Source organism: Lycorma delicatula, chromosome 4 (assembly GCF_047948215.1).
Source record: "Lycorma delicatula isolate Av1 chromosome 4, ASM4794821v1, whole genome shotgun sequence".
Classification (NCBI taxonomy): Eukaryota; Metazoa; Arthropoda; class Insecta; order Hemiptera; family Fulgoridae; genus Lycorma; species Lycorma delicatula.
Genome location: NC_134458.1, coordinates 84,267,631 through 84,284,606, shown reverse-complemented (window position 1 = coordinate 84,284,606; position 16,976 = coordinate 84,267,631). Strand labels below are relative to the sequence as shown.

At 29.4% G+C, this 16,976-nt stretch overlaps 1 protein-coding gene across 4 annotated transcripts in view; it reads right to left on the bottom strand.

The window, feature by feature from the left end:
• Positions 1 to 16,976, bottom strand: part of Hcf (Host cell factor) — a 135,150-nt gene that overhangs the window by 88,284 nt on the left and 29,890 nt on the right. For 3 of the 4 annotated variants that reach the window (XM_075363461.1, XM_075363464.1, XM_075363462.1), the window contains exons 4-6: positions 8,428 to 8,630; positions 6,197 to 6,388; positions 4,368 to 4,525 (exon numbers count right to left, since the gene is read on the bottom strand). In XM_075363461.1, the coding sequence (XP_075219576.1) occupies positions 4,368 to 4,525; positions 6,197 to 6,388; positions 8,428 to 8,630 (553 nt within the window). The remainder of the gene's footprint in view (positions 1 to 4,367; positions 4,526 to 6,196; positions 6,389 to 8,427; positions 8,631 to 16,976) is intronic. The other variant, XM_075363463.1, reaches the window with a different exon arrangement.

Sequence of the window (16,976 nt, the reverse complement as noted above, 5' to 3'; positions counted from 1 at the left end):
CTGATGTATTAAGAAACAATGAAATATCATCTAACTTCAATTCAAATCTCATAATACATGCATTGCTTCTGATTAAGAATAGTAAACTATGTCAATACATCTCCTAACATTAACCTATAGATTAATAACTAACCGAAAAAAGGGGAGAAAGAGTAATAATAAACCTTTATAAAATTATTTTACAAAATAAATATCAGGAAGGAGTAGAACAATTAAAGGAATAACGAGTGACTAAAAACAACATAAGTCTAAAACAAGAAACTTTTATGTGTTTTCATAACAGATGAAACTTTATTATCACATATTATGTACTGCATCATAATTCAATAATAAATAAAATGCTAATAATTAAGTAAACTAAAGCACAATAAGTCAATTAGAGAAACATAAATCAATGGATATATTAGATCTGAGAATAACTTACAGTGATCAACAGGCGATAACACATGGTTTAAAAATCACAAAATGTTAACGGCTAGCTAATTTAGAACTGATTATTTTGTAAGCATTCCCACAGCAACATGAAAGTATTGTATAAAAAACTAATTACATGTTTGCTGTTAGTAGTAAATCAAGTCAGAGTTTGTATCATTATTATAAACAACAAATTAACCACCCAATACAGTAAATAATTAAAATTATAACCCAACAATTTGCACAGAAAAACCTAAAAAACTAATACCAATTAAATGGCAACAGCATTTAATTCCTAAGAAGTCACCATCCAAGTACTAATTGCATCCAACGTTGCTTAACTTCAGTGATGGGATGAGAACCAGTGTGTTCAACATGGTATGGCCATTGGCTTACTGGCACAGTGGTCAGTATGTTGATGAATTATTTGAATTTCCAGAAAACTTTATTTCATATATATTACAAAATATATATACTTTATATATTTATCTGTATTATCTGTATAATACAGATAAACACCATTTATCTGTAATAAGAGCAAGAAGAGTAATGTTCACATAAGATTTTGTTGCACTCACTGAAAGATGTAGATTTATTCAGTGATAGTAAAAGTCATCACTGTTTGGAGGAAATTCTTAAATGAGCTCCTGAAGATGACCTCCAGTAAAGCCCATAAGGGCTAGGTACGGAGGGGGGTGGCCTGGCGACCAAAACCATCACGTGGAGGGTGTCTTCCCCTATGGCGTCAGGATGTACAAATACACAGTAGATGACATGGTGAAGGTTATGGTCTATGGTGTTGCAGCTACTGCTGTAAAATTGTCACTTTAACCCTATAGTACTAGCATGGGCTGAAATAAAATAATACATGACAAATAATAATAATTAGATAATTTAAAGTCTATTGAATTTCTACAAAATGAGGCAATGGAAACATGTATGTCTGATAAGTGAGGAAAATACTGTCAATTACATAAGAAAATGTTAGAGGCATAAGAAAAAGGAGCATAGACTTATTTGTGGAATGGAATTACAGAGTTAGTGATTCAACTGATGAAGAAATTTCATCACAGCACAACTTTGCAATTCAACATTTATGATACTTTTAAAATGGAAGTATAATACAAGTCTCATTTAAAAAGTAGAAAATATGAATAGAAATCATATTAAGTAAAATGTGAGTTTTAATTCCTTTTGCAATAACCTACAGACTATCTTCAATTTGCATCTAAAATTGACAGTAAATTTATAAGATCACCCATAACTTTTATAAGTATTAAATGATGGTTTTTAGAGTACCTCCATTCAACATAACATTCCAACAGAACTAATGAAAAAGGTTTCTAAAAGGAAGATCTCTTGTCCTAAGTTCTTTCATAATGCCAATTCAAGAATAAAATCAAAAAGTATGGAGAAAAAAATTGTTTTTTGTACAAAAAAATATTTAATTACAATATTTTCATTCGTTTACAATAAAGTACGAATATTTTCATACATTAATTAGTTAGATCTGTAAACATTTTCTTTAAATTAATATTTCTACAATTCTCAGAAAAAATTTATTATAGAATAAGAAATTAAAGGAACTGCAGCCCAATATATTTGATAATGGGTTTTATTTTTAAATATAACAAGTATATCTACTAAACAAACAATACTAACCCAAAATGTATTTCTTGCTTTTAATGACTTGTTTTTTCAATATAAAATGACTTGTTTTTTAATATAAAATTTTTAAATAAGCAAGTTTAATTTTCATATTTTTCAGTGTCGTACAATCATTTGAAGAAGTTACCCATCCTTAGTAAATAAAAATCAACTCAAATGAAATGAATTTGCAACTAGTTAGACATTAAGCTACATTTCAGTTATTTTATTTTTTTATTATAGAAATTTATAACAAGAAGTTAAAATTATTTTATTTCAATTCTTGCTTAAAAAATGTGAATAATCTAAAAATTTCTCTCAGTGGATGTTACATAAGAATATTTTTTTATATCGTCTCCTTCCACAGACAAGGTATGAAGTATGATTTTAGTTAACTTCACTTCATACTTGCATAATTAGATTGACTTCTGCATTATCTCTCATTCAATACAGATATACATTTAATTCATTACAATATTTTTGTAAACTTCTTTAGACCATTTTCCAAACTGGTTAACATTCAAGTTATAGATTGTTTATAATGACAAGATTAATAAGTTAATATTGAAATTTCTTAAGGATAAAAATAAATAAGATTTGACTGATTATAACTCGCTTGAATGAAAATAAACCAGTGCCACTAATTTGTAATGATAAACATTGGTATAGTTTAATAATGCATACATTACTCAAATTTCTCTATCATAAACAAAGATAACAATGTTACTTATTGTTTAGTTGAGCGTTACATCATCACCTGCCACATGTCCACAAGTACATGAACTGGCAGTTATTAGAGTTAGAACCTTCTACTAAACTATTCTCAGCTAAAGGAATAGGCGGATGCAAACAGCAAGATATATTTAAAATAAAATGTTTTTACATTTTATTAAATTCATTTTATTCAATAAGCTTTAACTATATCATTAAGTCCATTATATTTTGTGAGGGTTTAAAAGACATTCTTACTGGTATTTTCTCTGTAGTAACAAAAAATATAGAAAAACTTAAGGAAATTTTAGTAGAAAGTGGACAATGCCAACAACCATGATAACTTAACAGCAAGGTCATTCTACTATCTAGACATATGAAAATCTTAAGTGAGACTATTTGATTACAAAACTGATTAAAATATAATATCAAAGAAATCCTTTTTTTTAGCTAATTTAAAAAAAAAAAAGTTGGATTCTGAACCAATATTTAAACTACATCAACAAATTTCTTAAGAAAATTAAAAGCTTCAATTGTAAATTTGAACTCAAAAGATTTTATAATGCATTAAGGAATAAACAAAAATTTGTTACCATCAAATGAGTTTCGAAGAATGTGCAGAGGAGCATTATCAGATTTGTTTGCTTCTAACATAAAAAATAAAATCAAAGTAAATTCACAGAGATCTGGAGTCAAAACCTGCATTCATTATAATTCTGGGAAGATATGAACCTATGAATTCCTTAAAAAAAAAACTATTTAAAGTACTTTATATCACGAAACAGTGTTTTTGCTTATTAAGTATTACAGGAACGATGAAAATTAATTAAGGTTAAAGAATGAGATTATCAACATTACAATGCATGTAATGACATAACAAAGAATAGTCATCACATTCATAGGAATTCACAATTTAACCAGTTGAAATTCTAATACAGCAATACTCTGGCTAATTATCAGAGAATGGTAAAGGATGCACAGAATTTTGACAGTGAAAATAGGTGAAAACTGTGAAATGGTTTTCATTTAATTTTACAACATAAACAGTACCATTTTACCATTCACAAATAGCTGAAGAATTAAGTTAAAAAAAGGAGTCAATTTCAAATAAAGTAAGTAAATCCAATACAAGTTTCTAGCAAATAGTCATATATGTGCACACATTTTGGCCAAGAAATAAGTTAAAAGATTTTTTTAATCAATTCAAAAGATTTTGAAAGCTAGATTTGAATATTCACTCAGTAACATTAAATGGAAGCAGTGTAAGAAAACAACTTTGGCTGAAATGAGATAAAATCCCACTAAATGTAAAGTGATTGTTTGTTTTTGTATTATTAACAGTTTTCAGAGTCGTATCACTGACATTAGCAAGAGTAGATGAAGATACAAATTATCATATGCGCAATGCACATATGTAAAATTATAATTTAAAGATAAATGAGATAAAGAGGAAAATGAAGAGAAGCATGAACACATACCATTAAAACCATACCAATGTTTTTTAAAAACAAACTAAAATATTTGTCTTTTATTGATTTTGAAAGAGATAAAAGTAATACTTAATGTAAGGAATAGGATACTAAACACTAAATTACTTTTCTTTTAACCTGGTTGTTCCATGCCTTCCGATATCCATCCCGCCCTGACCAAACATAGACTCTGCAGTGTACACCCACTGCACAGTGTCCGGCCCTGGCCCGAGGTATATTTTCTTCGGCTGTTTCCATCGATAACTCTTCCCACCTCATCGATTCTATGTAACAAAGATTTGCAGATAAATATCCATAAGATGGTAGCTGAAGGATACAAGGAGCAGGATTCAGGGAGCAACAGGAAATTAACATCCTTGGGCCTTGGTGCAATAACTTATGTCAATAATTGTTATTTAGAAAGAAAATTATCTTGACAACAATTTGAATTTATAGAATTCCTCAACAAATATTGCAGATAACAGAGTCTAAATTCCCGTAATAGAACTGCTTCAATCCAAATGTTCTGTTAAATATTCTCATTTGGTAAATACTCCAGTTCATTAGCATTGTTAAATAAATGCCAAAAATAATAATGCACAGATAAGAACAATTAGGAATATTTGGTTTCAATTCACTTACGATTGCTTTTATCTGCTACAACAATAATACTATAGATATTGTGAGCTGCTACATTAACTAATAACATAATATTTAAATTTAATCCTCTTTCCACACCAAAATATGTTTTTAATTGACAATTTCAGTGAAGTCATCATTTTCTTAGTTTACAGACATGACAACTTATAATTCTTATCATCACATTCTTGAAGACTGTTTAGTTTATTATAATTATTATTCCTTCATTAGACCTTTTGAAATCTTTTGAGAAAGTAAAATTATCTGAGATGGCAACTCTCTATGTTGCTGGAATCTGTTAATTGTTCATACCACGAAACAAGTAGGCGTTTTCATCATTCAGTGAATCAAAGAGAATTTCAAATTGAAAAATTAGAACTCTGATTTCATTAAAAGTGATCTGATCTTACTTAACAAGACAAGAAAAGGTTATTTATAATACTTTGATCACATAGGACGATGTGATATTTTCTTTGTAGTAACAAAAAATGTAGAAAAACTAAAAGAAATTTTAGCAGAAAGTGGATAATGCCAACAACCATGATAACTGAACAACAAGGTCATTCTATTATCTAGGCATCTGAAAATCTTAAGTGAGACTATTTGATTACAAAACCTGATTAAAATATAATATCAAAGAAATCCTTTTTTTAAAGCCAATTTAAAAAAACGTTGGATTCTGAACCATCTCTCTTGAAACTTCTGAGTTTGAAGTTAAAAATTAAAATATGAACAGACTGCTGCTGTAACATTCATTCACCATAGTGTGATCATAATGCCACTGGTTACTGCATTATCTTTTTTATAAAATGTCACAACCAAGGTTAGGGGTGATAAAGATGTCTGCTAATCCAGTAACATTTGGCTATTAGTTTAAAAAGTATCATCAATCCAACAAGTAATAACTAAGTTATGATTCATTCCATTATTGTAACGAATACCCCCATAGTACCACTGATTTTTTTAAAGACTGAAATTTCCTGTTTAACCCATCAATAGTGCAACTAACCATTCAAATGTTCTTGTAGAAATAGATTGTACTTCTTTCCTACTTTATCAGTTCACTTTGATATTCTAGTTATTTTCAAATTAACGTACTTTAATATCCTGCTAAGGGATCAACGTAACAATATATTTTTAATTTCAGATGCATATCTATTTGATTCTAAGCAATTATAGCACAATTTATTAATAAACTTCAGTAATGATATGTTTCTGAACATTTTTTTTTTTTTAAATAAAATAATGCAATAGTACGAAAACTAAGTAAAAATTATAATAAAAGCCTAAAAATAAAATCCAACTACATGACTGACCTAAATTTAAGCAGGCTAGTTGATTTGTACACTTCCACTCTTTCTCATGAGTAGCTACTTTAACATCATCCATCACTAAAGGCACCCATCCTCCAAAAACATACATTCTATTGCTTATCATGGTAGCTGTATGTAGTGATCTTGGAAGGGGAGCATTTCCATAAACAGTGGGTTTGTTCCATGTCATACACTCTGTGAAAAAAAAAACAAAAAAACCAAAAACATATATAGAAACACCACATTTTTTCAATAATCTAATATAATAATAATGATGATTGATCGATGATGATGATAATAACAATCTAATTCTGAAGTAATTGTTGCCTAACTGTATTTTATGAATGTAAATGGTAAATAATGAAGTTTTACTTCAATGAAACGATGACTAAAAAAGATTTAGTCAAAACCAGAATAAAAAGAAATAAGTGGAGATTTCAATATAGTGTCTGTACCTAGAATTTGGATAGAAATCGAGGGGGGGGGGGATTTTTAACTGATTTTAGTTATACAGAAGTCAACCTTAATAATTCCACAGTAGTCTACAATTTAAGAAAAAAATTTTCAACCTCAAAAAAATAAATTGTTTTATCTTCAACAAACCAAACTAGACATTTTTTTTTAATGCAAGTAAAGATTAAGAGGTCACCATAATTCAGTTAACCAGGCAATGATAACGCAAAAGTGCTTTTCACCCACAAAAAATAAAAATCGGTGAAGTATTTTAATCATAATTTATCTGGTTTTTTTTTTATTGCATCATTCTACAAAAGGAAGAAATTTTTTACTGAAAAACATAGAATGACCCTGCCTAAGGGAGTACAGGGCCTTAATGCTGTTGGTGGGTTCATGCACTCCAACTCTATTTTGTTTTATCTAAAAGATTACAAAAACAGAATATAAACACAAACCATCCTTTTCAAATACACAAGAAGCAAAAATAAAATGAAAGCCTAAGCCAGTTGAATCTTAACCAGGCATAAAAATGTCCATAGACTGATCTGTTTAATTTATTTGGTGCAAATATCAACAGACTTCTTTTTCTCTCTTTATATATACAAAATTTCTCACATTTTCTCTCATTCAATTTTGAATAAAATGTATTTGACAATTTAAAAGAAATGTTGTTTCCAAATACAGCTTATATGAGCCACAAAGAAAAACATTCAGAAGATTATTCGATTATAAAGTGGTGATTTAATTCACTGGTTTAGTTGATACATGAATCAAAATTAGGTTAGATTGTGCTACTTTGCTTCTTGTCTAAAGCTGAATAAAATACTTATTTGGCTGTGATTCTACGTTTAATCTGGGGGGGGGGGAAATTGGATCAGTTTATTGCAACTAAATCTGGTTTAGTTATTGCAGAAATGTTTAATCATTAATGATTATTCAAACATAATATTAATTTTATTAATCCATAACTAAAACTAACTAATTATACATACATGGGATTTAATAATTTTCTGGTTTTTTTTTCAATATTGTAATAAGAGGTCCACCATAAATGAGAGCTTAAATACTGCCCTGCTTAAATATTTTCAACTCTACTGAAAACAAACCGAAGTGCATAACATAATTTAAAATACTTGTAATAAATTTCAGAATTAATTTAATAGAATTTTTAAACATACTTTTGTAGCAGTATATGTGTAAAATTATTAACATCTAATAAATGAATTTTTTAAGATAATAATATGAGATGAAATAAACAATTTGAAAGTTAAAATTTTTAAACATTAAAAGCTATATAAATTACCAAGAAGCTTTAAAACGGCCAGTGCTTTACAACAGTTTTACAATACGTGCATTTTTATTGAAATTTTCAAATGGATACAAAAATGTCAAAACAGCAACAAAGATTGTGGATGATGCACCATGAATCAGTTTGGTACTGTTTACAGTGCCCACATTAAAGGAACTTAAGAATTAATGACTCATGGGAAACAGTGTAACAAACGTAACTTTAACAATTGCCATTTTATCACACCCTTTCTGTTTCTACAGAGTTACTCCTTGAGATGTTTCATAAGTTATAAAACTATGATGTCAGCAGGACAACTTCAACGTTTTGTAGTATAAACAATAAAAATATTTTACAAATACTATTTAGAAACATTCAGTAGTTAACTTCATTAGAAAAAGATAGGAAATGAATACACAAAGAAAACTGTAACATTTTTAATTAATTAAAATGAACATGTAGAGATAAAAAAGTAAGAAAAGCCACATACCAATATCAAGAATCCATAAATCTCCTAATCTGCAACCACTCATACCTCCATATACAATGAGTTTTGACCTGCCTTCTTTATCTGTGTAAGCGCAAGCCGTATGTGACTCTCTAGGAGGTGGTGAAGTTCCATAAGTTTGTGGGATTTCCCATGCAGTTGAATTATTTGCTCTCAATTCTAAAGTGTATAAATCATTCAGGTACCTAGAAAATAAAAAATTACTTCACTGAGGTTACACCAAAATTAAATACAGTAAAAATAATTAACTATATCAGTATCAAGCATGCATAGTAAGTACTACAGTTTAAGAATATAATTTCTTTCTAATAAGTTAAGGCAAATTTAACATATAATTTATTTAAAAAGATATTAACTGATAGTTACTGAAAACTTCCATATAAAATAATGTTTGCACTCAAGGTATATTACTTTAATATTAAGAGTAAATGATAAGTACTGCAAAGTAACAAAAAAATAAAATAAATAAAAGTGAAAAACTTACATTGAACAAACAGTACTAATAATAATGCTTAAATGAATAAAAATAACTGGATTACCAGTACATTGCTACTCAGAACTGTTGTTTCTATAAAAAATTTCTATGAAGAAACTTCAACACAAAGTACCTATTTATGCTTAGAATTGTTTTACATCTTGATGTTTAACAATTTATTATCTTGTGTACTAGGCAAATAACTATGTTGTAAAAAATACATAAGAAAAACTGAAATTTTTTGTTAACACGTGACACATTGAAAGTTATTGCCTTTCAAGAAGAATACTAAGCTTATCTAGATTAAAATACTGCCATGAGCTTACTTTCTCTATTATTATCTCAAATTTCTTTTGGTTTTGTTTATTTGTGTTCAAAATTTACCTCGGTTTGTTTTTTTTCAATACCAAATAATGGTATCAAATATGATATCAGAGCATAATAAAAGAACCTATTTTTAAAAAAAAAATGACAGCCAATCTGCAACATAGACTAGAGATGAACTGACCAACCAATTCATAAAGAAACTAATATGTGACATTTGAGTATTTCAAGAAAATGTACTACAAAATTGGCAATTTTTCTAGTTGCTAAAAATAGATGAAAAAGAACTTTAAAAAAATATGAGAAAATAAATATAATTACAATGTAAGTAAATAAGAATAGAGGAATTCTTAAGATGTTTGTAAAGAACATAAGAATCCTAATTTTATTTACTTTAATAGAAATACTTCAAGTTTTAAGCAACCTGAATGAAATTAACTTTTATTTTTAAAAGATCCTGTCATATATGCCTAAAAAAATAAAAAACTGTACAAGTAGATAAAGACTGGTATCAAGGTATCTTGTGAGAGTGTGGTTTAAGGACAGTTGTTTCAATTATTGATTTCAAGCTCATAAGAAGTTAGAAGAAAATATTCCTGATTTTTAAAATAATTTCAAACCATTAACTTTGAAGTTAGTTTTTTGAACAAAAAAAACTATAGACTTAATTACTTTAGGGCATGGCTGCGCTAAAAATAAAAAAAAAGGCCAAAAGGAATAGTCATCCAGTAGTAACAGCCACATTGTGTAGCACCAAAAAAGTGATTAATTTTTGTCATTGCCCCTAAGTGTACTGCAATGTGAGGAAAAGAGTACACAATTACTTTTTTGTAGTTGTCTTTAGTTTGTTTAATGAATCCTTTGGATTTTTAACTATTTCCCTCTACTTGACAGTGATATTAAACAAGAGGAGACCAATAAGGTGATACAGCAGATGGATCAAACATCTATTCATTCTTTATAAGAAAGTTATAGGAAAACCTTTGAATTGAACAGAAATAGCAGACTGGCCTATAAAACATAAAAGCCCTGCTGATCTAAATTTTGTAGAAATATTACAATAGGTAGAAAATGTTAAGGTCTTCAACTTCTGTTCTTGTAATTTTTTCAATTGAATTCAGAGTTAAGGAGAAAATGTCTCGAAAACAATGTTTTACTGAAAGATGTAAAAAGCCAGGTAATAAATTAAAACCAATATATTTTTTACAAAAAGAAGTTAAAATGTTTTTTAACAAAATTAAAGCTAACAAAAAAATAAAAAATTCTAAAAGTAGCTGAAATTACATTAATAGTAGTAAGTACAATAACTTAAATTATAAAAAAAAGATTAAATATTCAATACACAGACAAATTTTTTAATAGATTAACCAATTCGAGAAAGTTTTAGTGCATATGTCATATACACATTAAATAGAGACAGTTCTCTCTTATTTAAAAATAATTTTCAACCAAAACTTATTATGAAGTCAGATAACTACAGTTGATATAATGTATCTCCATAGACATAATTAATTCACAATCTCTTATACGAATAATAAAATACCAGATACTTTTAAGGTACAGAAAGTCAGTTGCTATAAAATTGTAAAAGTAATAGACAAATGTGAATGAATCAATAAATTATTAAAAGAGGAAATAAACATATTAAAAATTCAACTGCTAACAATGATCTTATTGTTTTCAAATTCCAATGAATTATTACATGTCATTTCATTATTAATTTTCATTAACATTAAGAATTCACATACATATACATATAGGTGTACAGATGCACATACCTAGAATATATTACAACATAATGAAAAACAATTTAAAAAATTAACAATGGAAGACATTTTAGAAATTTTATCCGATGAATTCAAAACATAACGAAAAAATCTCAGTATTTAAGGAAAGCATGGTAACAAATAATTAATTCAAAGTAAATTGTTATATATTAAAATCTAGATATGGTGGACTGACTCCTGTCAACTACAAAAATTTTGGGTAGTCCTGTGAATCTCACTAAAACTTTAATATTAATTTCCCTGAAATTCAATAAGTTAACTGAAACTACCAGATTCAGAAATAGAAAGTAAATTTTAAGAATTAATAAAAAATTTTGTCATGTGCATTATTACCCAAAGATTATTGATTTTTAATGTCTGTAAAGTGCTGCAAAGGAATTGTTTTAGTGTTCCATTTACTCAAAATATATATTAAATTGCTCAGACAATAAAAAAAATCAATTAAATTATAAAATATAATTAAAGAACCTTTAATTACCCATTTATTTTCCACTTAAGGCCCATTAATTAGAATCTTTTCTCATCTAGTTTTGATTAAAATGGTTTTGACTTGATAAAAAATAGCAAACAATTAGTATTAAAATTGGCAAGGTAGTAACAGAAGAAATACTTACAATTTCCATGATTTTGACAAAAATAAAAATAAACTATATAAAATTGTTCTGTATACGGTGTGAATGACATTTAACATACCCACTACATGACAGACTGTATAACAAGGCCAAAATAATGGCATAGATGGAAGCAAATATGATGTTTAAAAACATAACAGTGATGCTACAACAGTATGAAAACAGAATACAACAATTCAGCATTATCCAGCACTTTAAATCTATGGAACTTTCTCAGTCAAAAAACAATTCAAAAATGTTTAATATCGATTTTGAATTATATAAACTCTACTTTTTCAGTTACGCAAAGATAACAGTAAAACAGTTACATTTTTCCCATAACTTTGTTACTAAGTATTCATAAATACTGTAATTAGTAGTAATTTTTTTTTTATCTCAAAGTTAAAAACAAACTGAATAACCCAGTGTTCCTCTGGGAACCATTTTTTTCTGGAAGGAAAGAAAATTGTCCTACTACGGCAGTCATTTGTCATTATTAGTTTTGCTTTAAGTGTTAAAAACCTTATTCAATCTGTAATTATGTAGATGAAATGTTAATTCTGTTTAAGAAGACAATGCTGATTTCATGCGTAAACGAATGCTGATTTTCGTATGCATGAATAAATTAATCAATATTTATTCCCTCAAAATAATACAATTTCTAGTGGTACTACATAAAGTATACATATCAATTGCTTTATATACTGGTTATGTAATTAAAATACATTCAATTAGGGATCACTAGCAGAAGAGAACTTGAGGGCTGGTAATGGTGTTATCAATGAAGATAATTAAATTATTTAACGGTTACCACTCACTGTAAAACAATTATACATTAAACATAATATCAATATACAATTTTGGCTTCAATTTAAATCAACAATAAAATCAACCAAAATCATGAGTTCAAAATAGATATAAACTGAATAACTGCAACATTATCAAGACTAACTTATAAAATTTATTTTGAAATAGATATCCATTTCACTATTTTCCTAAGTACGGAGGAGTTACTCAAGCTTGAAAATATAAATTCAATGGGTATCTGGTTTACCAGTTTGTGACATGTATAATGAAACTGTCTCCTGCAATACCCATGAAAAGCTGTTGGAATATTGAAACACACTTCATGTCGTAAATGATATGTAATTTATATTGTAAAAGTCTTTTTTGTTTAGATAAGTATACTTAATTACATTTTTTGCAAACATTTGTCTTATTGTTAGGATACCAATTTCCTTAAAAATTTGTTTGCTAGAATACAGGCGACACTTACCCAAACTTCTCTAAGAATATGTTTTTGTACAATAAAAGGTTTATTCAAATAAATCTTTTACTATAGATTATAAATCAAATGCCCCCCTCACCTAATCTCTACGCAATAATTTAGTAAAGAATAAGCATATGCATAGTATATAAATTTAATCATACGAAAAGAATTTATTAATTTTTCAAAACTGATATATTAAGTATCTTTATCAGTCAATTAAAAATTTGACATGAGATTGCCATTTGAGATTCTGATCTATCACAACACCCAGATATTTTACTGTCATAGCTTTTGTTATTAATTCACAACCAGAATTAATTATAAATACCATGAACCACCTCACAAGATGCAATCTGAATTCTGATCTAATGGTTGTCTGTGGGCTGGCCAGCAGCATTTGGAGAAAACTTATACATTTGGTTTTATCTAGGTTTAAAGTTAGTACATTGTGCTCTAACCAACTTCCAATTTTTAAAAGCATACCCTTGGACGTGTGGAAAATTTCATCCCAAGACTTTCCTGAGAATAAAATAGCAGTGTTGTTGGCAAAAGATATAACAAACATATTACATAAGCCTGTGTTGGTTGTGTTTTTTAGTTTTTGATAATTGATTCTTACGTATTTTTTAGTGGTGAGTCCAAAAATAACCTTCATTTCTTTCCATCACGTCAGTATTTTTTGTAAATTGCAAATTTCAAAATTTATAAAAACTTGAAAAATGTGAACAATAAAATAGATATAAAATGTTTTATAACAAATGAATATAATATAATCACTTTTTTGGCTTTTATTATGTATTCTTATAGCTAAACAGTTGAGTGGCCTGAAGAGAAGAGGATGACAGGGGAAATAAGCCTAATTTCTATTATACTGAATTTTTAAATTATTTATTTTTATTAATTAATTTTTATGAGGCTTAATTTTTACGTCATGCCTGTGGAAACCACTTCCGTCTTCACCAATACTTAATGATGAGGCATGTAAAATACCCCATCAAATTTTCAGGAAAATAGTCCACACGTGAATTTAGGAAGTGAACTTTCAAGCTCATGAAACAGCCTAAATTTTTGTATTTCTGCAGCAGGTTCTCAACTATTGATTTGATGGTTGGATCCTTCTTACTGACCAGAAACTTGATTACTACGTCTTTAAAGGCTCCCCAGGCTTCTTTTTCTGTAACGTCCGTTTGTTTCTCAAAATTACCACCTTTGAGAAGTTTTCTAATGTCAGGACCAGTAAAGACAACCTCCTTTAGTCTGACAGTTGATAAGACTAGAAATTTGTCACACATGTATTTAAAACATTTACCTTCTTTTGGTAAGGCTCTGATAAACTGCTTCATCAGCCTAACTTGATATGCAGTGGTGGAAAGAGAACTTTATTCAGATCTATGAGAGCTTTCAAAGCACATTTTTGGGTCCAGGTTCTAACGAATTTTATTTTTATTTTACTTATACTTTATGTTTCTTTTTGTTTAGTCGAACCATGTTATTGGCAACAGTGATTAAATTGTGTTTCAATATGATTAAGCTGATAATGTAATTGTTTATATTTGAATAAATTCATTATTTCATTAATGAAGCTCTTTTTGGCCAATCTTTCCTTATTCAATGATTTTCTCTGTCTCTGCTATCCCATTCACACAAAAACCAAGGAAACTTTGTGTATCCTCCTTGCTGTGCTAGGAGCAAGAGTTCAACACGCAACTCGAACTAGAGTGGTTGAGTTTGTATAGGTGCTGAAAATTTATTTATAATTCTTTACTTTGTTTGTTTTTAAAAAAGTATCTTTACAGGATACATTAGCAAGAAATTGGGTTTTGTTTTTGTATAGTTTTTAAGTGATTGGTGAATACATGTTTTTAATTGTAACTTTTTGGTTGTGTGGGTAGCCTTTATGGTTATCTAGGCCACTTGTATAAGTAGTAATTTGTTTGACCCTTTTCTGACTGGGCCGACTTGGACAGTTTAATATTAATTTGTATCTAAGTTATATTAAAATTATAAATATTTAGTTCAATTCAAATTATTATTTATTTTGGTATTTATTACAAGTTGTTGTTTATTAGTAACCACTTGGCAACCATTTTATTTATGTTGTTTCTTAATGGTTGCGTTCTTTGTTTACTTGTGTATCTACTGGTAGTTATTTTGTTATGGTGTTTCACCATTGGCTGTAGTTTATTTACGACATCAGTGTGTTTTGTGTTTAGGATACTGTTTTTGTTGCGTTTGTGAGTTTAGAAATGTCTGAAACTGAAGGAAAATAGGGTAAGTCCAAACAGACTAAACCTCGCGAGAAGATTACGGTAACGATTGGGATTAGGCTCGACTCTTCATCCTCTTCTGGGGATGAGAAATCGCAGCAAGTGTTTCTGGTTCTTTGCGGGTTGGAAATAATAAAGATCAATTAATGATTGAGAAATCATCTTAAGATAATGTGAGAGCTGGAGGTTCAGTTCTATTAGTATGAGTGTTTGAAGAGAAGTACGACTTCTTAATTCAATTTTTGGAAAGCCAAAGAAGTACTAAGGCTAACATGCAAGATAAGATTCTCTTTAAGATCAGGAAACTCAAACCCATTGTTGAGGCCTTGGTTCAAGGCTATGAAAAATTAACTATTAAGCCTGAAGTGAGAGAGGTTGTGCAGGAGATAGTTTCTGCCCCTCCCATGGTTATCAGCAGGGCTTGCCTCAGCATAAACAGTACGAAGAGGTGCTGAAAGAGAGGCGGGAGGCTAGTCTGTCTTGTACGCAGCTAGAGGTTGTGTTCGTCAACCTAAAGGAGGGGGCAACTACTAAAACAACTAAGAAGATGAAGGACGAGTTTCAGGTCGTCCTTTGACAAAGGAGGCAGAACCTGAGAATTCATAATAGATAAAAATGGGTTGGTCATATTGCTGACAACAAAGAAACTGTGCGGGTCATCTCTGACTCGTTTAAAGTCAGAAAGTCCACCCTAAAGTGATTGTTTATGAAATAGATCAATGGCTGTCCGAGGAAGAATTAATGGCTCTCATTAGGGAGCAAAATACTCTAATGAGGCTACATTCAAGTCTAAGTGCTGATTATTATTTAATTGCGTAGGCGAAGCAAATCACTACCATGAGATATGTTACAAATGAGACTTGTTACAAACAAAAGCTTGTTTGTAGACTTCTCTTCATGCAAGTTCAAGGAGTATTTAAATGTCCAGTGCTGTTTTAAGTGCTGCAGGTTTGGTCAACAGCTAAATTCTATGAATATCCTGCAGTCTGCTCATTGTGGTGATGAAGGACACATGCATGAGAAGTGTCCAAGGAAGTCGGAGGGTCCGACATGTGTTAATTGCAAATGTCTTTGAAAGGACTCTGTGAACAGTAAATAATATTGTGTGTGTTATCAGCGAGCTCTCGATATATACTATAATTCTATTTCATTAAATGATTAGACTTGGTCAGTTAAATGCACAGGATGCTTACATTGCTGACTGCGTTTGGAAAGATTGCATTACATAGAGGATTGGATGTTGTTTTGTTGGAGCATCCATATATTGTGTTCAGTGGTCTGCCAGGTTTTTCTCATTGGAAGAGGTTCTATTGTGGTTCTGAAAGTATGTTTGCTTTTTTGTGTAGAAGGGAACTTGACTATGATTTTATTTGATAGCTCTCGAATAATCATCATGTCACTGTCCATGTGGATGTTCAGAACTTGCATCTGTATGTTGCTAGTTCATATTTCCAATATAGAGATCCTGCTGATCATCATCTTGAAGTCTGGGATAAAATCCTACAATTCTCTGGCAATGGTCCAATCCTTACAGGCGCGGATGTGAATTGCTGAGCCACTCTTGTGGCACAGTGGTTTCACTGATCATTATCATTATCAGTGAATTAATTGAGGGCTTTTTTTAGCCTAGCATGATCTACAGGTATATAACATACCTGGTGAGTCGCCCACTTTCATAGGTATGGTAGATGAGTGTTGATTGTTTGGTGGAATGAACATCAATGTTATAGTTGGTAAGTTTATCCCTTCCATTGTTTGTAATTGGAAGTTGATGATTGTTCAAGTGATCGAATGATT